The sequence below is a fragment of the Procambarus clarkii genome, chromosome 1, assembly GCF_040958095.1.
Source record: "Procambarus clarkii isolate CNS0578487 chromosome 1, FALCON_Pclarkii_2.0, whole genome shotgun sequence".
NCBI classification, from domain to species: Eukaryota; Metazoa; Arthropoda; class Malacostraca; order Decapoda; family Cambaridae; genus Procambarus; species Procambarus clarkii.
The window spans coordinates 59,909,146-59,914,852 of NC_091150.1; the positions used below are offsets into that span (position 1 = coordinate 59,909,146).

Below are 5,707 nucleotides of genomic sequence, written 5' to 3' on the forward strand. Positions count from 1 at the left end.
CACCCGCCCTTGTTCCAGACGTGACGGTGGTAACACCCGCCCTTGTTCCAGACGTGACGCTGGTAACACCCGCCCTTGTTCTAGACGTGACGCTGGTAACACCCGCCCTTGTTCTAGACGTGACGCTGGTAACACCCGCCCTTGTTCTAGACGTGACGCTGGTAACACCCGCCCTTGTTCCAGACGTGACGCTGGTAACACCCGCCCTTGTTCTAGACGTGACGCTGGTAACACCCGCCCTTGTTCCAGACGTGACGCTGGTAACACCCGCCCTTGTTCCAGACGTGACGCTGGTAACACCCGCCCTTGTTCCAGACGTGACGCTGGTAACACCCGCCCTTGTTCCAGACGTGACGCTGGTAACACCCGCCCTTGTTCCAGACGTGACGCTGGTAACACCCGCCCTTGTTCCTGACGTGACGCTGGTAACACCCGCCCTTGCTCCAGACGTGACGCTGGTAACACCCGCCCTTGTTCCAGACGTGACGCTGGTAACACCCGCCCTTGTTCCTGACGTGACGTTGGTGACGCCCCCTAGGAACCCTAGCAAAAGGACACTAGATGTCGTGCTAGTAAACATATAGTTGTGTATACGAGATAAATTAATTAAGATAATTAAAACGTTACGGCGATGAGAGGCTGGTTGTGGGTGACCTACCATGACCAGGTGGCCGCGGGGGGACTACTTCTCGCACCTCTGAAGCAACACTTACCTGCAAGAGAGGAAAAGACACCATCATTAACAAGTTCTGGAGAGACTATGCGACTAAGGGATCACTCCATATATATATATTATATATATATGTATGGAAGGGAGTACCACCTCTGACTGGAAGAATGGGACCCTTAGCCGCGGAGGAAACTTACACAACGCTTTAGAGGGAATGTTTAGTTTCCCTCCAATACAGTTTCTGTGTGCTTTTCTCCTACCACCCCCTTCCATATTTTTTTTTGCTTTATTATATGTTTAACGGTTACAAGATGTTCATTGGTTGATACAACAAGTGCTTAAAGGTTATGGATCTCTTAAAGCTCCAAAGCTTCCGGACAGGAACATATATATATATATGTATATATATATATATATATATATATATATATATATATATATATATATATATATATATATATATATATATATATATATATATATTTCATTGAATATGACCGCATATTCTGTATTTATTATTTTCTGGTTTAGGGCTTCTATCCCTCTAACTATTTTCTTAGCATCAGGGCTTAATTGGAATAGGAGTTCTCCAAAACTCATTTTCGTACTTTTAAGGTGAAGAAAAGAAGTGATTTACTATAGAGTGTATTACACTTATTTGTATAATTTGCACGACGTCGCAAATTACGTATAATTACGTATTACGACGTCGTATAATTACGTCGTGCAAATTATACAAATAAGTGTAATACACTCTATAGTAAATCACTTCTTTTCTTCACCTTAAAAGTACGAAAATGAGTTTTGGAGAACTCCTATTCCAATTAAGCCCTGATGCTAAGAAAATAGTTAGAGGGATAGAAGCCCTAAACCAGAAAATAATAAATACAGAATATGCGGTCATATTCAATGAAACATGTTTGAAAGAAAACCTGCTGCCAGTATACACCAATATATATATATATATATATATATATATATATATATATATATATATATATATATATATATATATATATATATATATATATATATATATGAGCAGCAAGTTTTCTCTTTCAGCGCCTCAGTGTCGCGATCCAGAGGGGAAATGCCCGCTGCATCCTCGGTTCCTGCCCGGCGTCGGAGGAGTTCGAGGAAATCTACAGCCTCTAGGAAGCGAACTTTTTCTTGTGTCCTCTTAATGTTCATTTTTTGTATAAAATCAGATATGTAACTGTATAACCTTGCATAATAAAGTGTACATCATAATAAAAAAAAAGGGGGTGGTAGGAGAAGTGAACACTCTTTCGTATTCAGAGTTAAATGTCAAGTTTTTCTCTGAGTGCTCTGTGTTCCCTTCTCTGAGGCTGTGGGTCCCTATAATTGCACCAGTGGTGGTACCCCCCTATATATATATATATATATATATATATATATATATAAGCCTATACTTGCATAAACCACAAGTGAAGATAAACAATCTTTGGACAACACCCACCAGTGGGACTCGAAGCCAGAAAGCACAACTACCTTCCAGTAGCTGGCATAACTAGTATGCTTTAACCCACTACGCCATCAGACCTTACAAAAGAAGTAGATAGTTCGAGATATATATATCTCAAACATCTCTACCTCCCGAAGGCACCAGATGAGTGAGGGGTCAGTCTGCAATTTTCGTCAAGCCACTGTCAATGTGAGAGAACTCGTGTCCAGCTTATAAGCCTATACTTGCATAAACCACAAGTGAAGATAAACAATCTTTGGACAACACCCACCAGTGGGACTCATCTGGTGCCTTCGGGAGGTAGAGATGTTTGAGATATATATATCTCGAACTATCTACTTCTTTTGTAAGGTCTGATGGCGTAGTGGGTTAAAGCATACTAGTTATGCCAGCTACTGGAAGGTAGTTGTGCTTTCTGGGTTCGAGTCCCACTGGTGGGTGTTGTCCAAAGATTGTTTATCTTCACTTGTGGTTTATGCAAGTATAGGCTTATAAGCTGGACACGAGTTCTCTCACATTGACAGTGGCTTGACGAAAATTGCAGACTGACCCCTCACTCATCTGGTGCCTTCGGGAGGTAGAGATGTTTGAGATATATATATCTCGAACTATCTACTTCTTTTGTAAGGTCTGATGGCGTAGTGGGTTAAAGCATACTAGTTATGCCAGCTACTGGAAGGTAGTTGTGCTTTCTGGGTTCGAGTCCCACTGGTGGGTGTTGTCCAAAGATTGTTTATCTTCACTTGTGGTTTATGCAAGTATAGGCTTATAAGCTGGACACGAGTTCTCTCACATTGACAGTGGCTTGACGAAAATTGCAGACTGACCCCTCACTCATCTGGTGCCTTCGGGAGGTAGAGATGTTTGAGATATATATATCTCGAACTATCTACTTCTTTTGTAAGGTCTGATGGCGTAGTGGGTTAAAGCATACTAGTTATGCCAGCTACTGGAAGGTAGTTGTGCTTTCTGGGTTCGAGTCCCACTGGTGGGTGTTGTCCAAAGATTGTTTATCTTCACTTGTGGTTTATGCAAGTATAGGCTTATAAGCTGGACACGAGTTCTCTCACATTGACAGTGGCTTGACGAAAATTGCAGACTGACCCCTCACTCATCTGGTGCCTTCGGGAGGTAGAGATGTTTGAGATATATATATCTCGAACTATCTACTTCTTTTGTAAGGTCTGATGGCGTAGTGGGTTAAAGCATACTAGTTATGCCAGCTACTGGAAGGTAGTTGTGCTTTCTGGGTTCGAGTCCCACTGGTGGGTGTTGTCCAAAGATTGTTTATCTTCACTTGTGGTTTATGCAAGTATAGGCTTATAAGCTGGACACGAGTTCTCTCACATTGACAGTGGCTTGACGAAAATTGCAGACTGACCCCTCACTCATCTGGTGCCTTCGGGAGGTAGAGATGTTTGAGATATATATATCTCGAACTATCTACTTCTTTTGTAAGGTCTGATGGCGTAGTGGGTTAAAGCATACTAGTTATGCCAGCTACTGGAAGGTAGTTGTGCTTTCTGGGTTCGAGTCCCACTGGTGGGTGTTGTCCAAAGATTGTTTATCTTCACTTGTGGTTTATGCAAGTATAGGCTTATAAGCTGGACACGAGTTCTCTCACATTGACAGTGGCTTGACGAAAATTGCAGACTGACCCCTCACTCATCTGGTGCCTTCGGGAGGTAGAGATGTTTGAGATATATATATCTCGAACTATCTACTTCTTTTGTAAGGTCTGATGGCGTAGTGGGTTAAAGCATACTAGTTATGCCAGCTACTGGAAGGTAGTTGTGCTTTCTGGGTTCGAGTCCCACTGGTGGGTGTTGTCCAAAGATTGTTTATCTTCACTTGTGGTTTATGCAAGTATAGGCTTATAAGCTGGACACGAGTTCTCTCACATTGACAGTGGCTTGACGAAAATTGCAGACTGACCCCTCACTCATCTGGTGCCTTCGGGAGGTAGAGATGTTTGAGATATATATCTCGAACTATCTACTTCTTTTGTAAGGTCTGATGGCGTAGTGGGTTAAAGCATACTAGTTATGCCAGCTACTGGAAGGTAGTTGTGCTTTCTGGGTTCGAGTCCCACTGGTGGGTGTTGTCCAAAGATTGTTTATCTTCACTTGTGGTTTATGCAAGTATAGGCTTATAAGCTGGACACGAGTTCTCTCACATTGACAGTGGCTTGACGAAAATTGCAGACTGACCCCTCACTCATCTGGTGCCTTCGGGAGGTAGAGATGTTTGAGATATATATATCTCGAACTATCTACTTCTTTTGTAAGGTCTGATGGCGTAGTGGGTTAAAGCATACTAGTTATGCCAGCTACTGGAAGGTAGTTGTGCTTTCTGGGTTCGAGTCCCACTGGTGGGTGTTGTCCAAAGATTGTTTATCTTCACTTGTGGTTTATGCAAGTATAGGCTTATAAGCTGGACACGAGTTCTCTCACATTGACAGTGGCTTGACGAAAATTGCAGACTGACCCCTCACTCATCTGGTGCCTTCGGGAGGTAGAGATGTTTGAGATATATATATCTCGAACTATCTACTTCTTTTGTAAGGTCTGATGGCGTAGTGGGTTAAAGCATACTAGTTATGCCAGCTACTGGAAGGTAGTTGTGCTTTCTGGGTTCGAGTCCCACTGGTGGGTGTTGTCCAAAGATTGTTTATCTTCACTTGTGGTTTATGCAAGTATAGGCTTATAAGCTGGACACGAGTTCTCTCACATTGACAGTGGCTTGACGAAAATTGCAGACTGACCCCTCACTCATCTGGTGCCTTCGGGAGGTAGAGATGTTTGAGATATATATATCTCGAACTATCTACTTCTTTTGTAAGGTCTGATGGCGTAGTGGGTTAAAGCATACTAGTTATGCCAGCTACTGGAAGGTAGTTGTGCTTTCTGGGTTCGAGTCCCACTGGTGGGTGTTGTCCAAAGATTGTTTATCTTCACTTGTGGTTTATGCAAGTATAGGCTTATAAGCTGGACACGAGTTCTCTCACATTGACAGTGGCTTGACGAAAATTGCAGACTGACCCCTCACTCATCTGGTGCCTTCGGGAGGTAGAGATGTTTGAGATATATATATCTCGAACTATCTACTTCTTTTGTAAGGTCTGATGGCGTAGTGGGTTAAAGCATACTAGTTATGCCAGCTACTGGAAGGTAGTTGTGCTTTCTGGGTTCGAGTCCCACTGGTGGGTGTTGTCCAAAGATTGTTTATCTTCACTTGTGGTTTATGCAAGTATAGGCTTATAAGCTGGACACGAGTTCTCTCACATTGACAGTGGCTTGACGAAAATTGCAGACTGACCCCTCACTCATCTGGTGCCTTCGGGAGGTAGAGATGTTTGAGATATATATATCTCGAACTATCTACTTCTTTTGTAAGGTCTGATGGCGTAGTGGGTTAAAGCATACTAGTTATGCCAGCTACTGGAAGGTAGTTGTGCTTTCTGGGTTCGAGTCCCACTGGTGGGTGTTGTCCAAAGATTATATATATATATATATATATATATATATATATATATATATATACATATATAT

At 42.5% G+C, this 5,707-nt stretch overlaps 1 protein-coding gene across 1 annotated transcript in view; it reads left to right on the forward strand.

Moving 5' to 3' along the window:
* Window positions 1-584, forward strand: part of LOC138363643 (cytadherence high molecular weight protein 3-like) — a 24,101-nt gene extending 23,517 nt beyond the window's left edge. The window contains exon 2 of the mRNA XM_069323015.1: window positions 1-584. This exon is cut by the window's left edge and continues 243 nt beyond it. Within this exon, the coding sequence (XP_069179116.1) occupies window positions 1-584 (584 nt within the window).
* The last annotated feature ends 5,123 nt before the right edge of the window (window positions 585-5,707 follow it).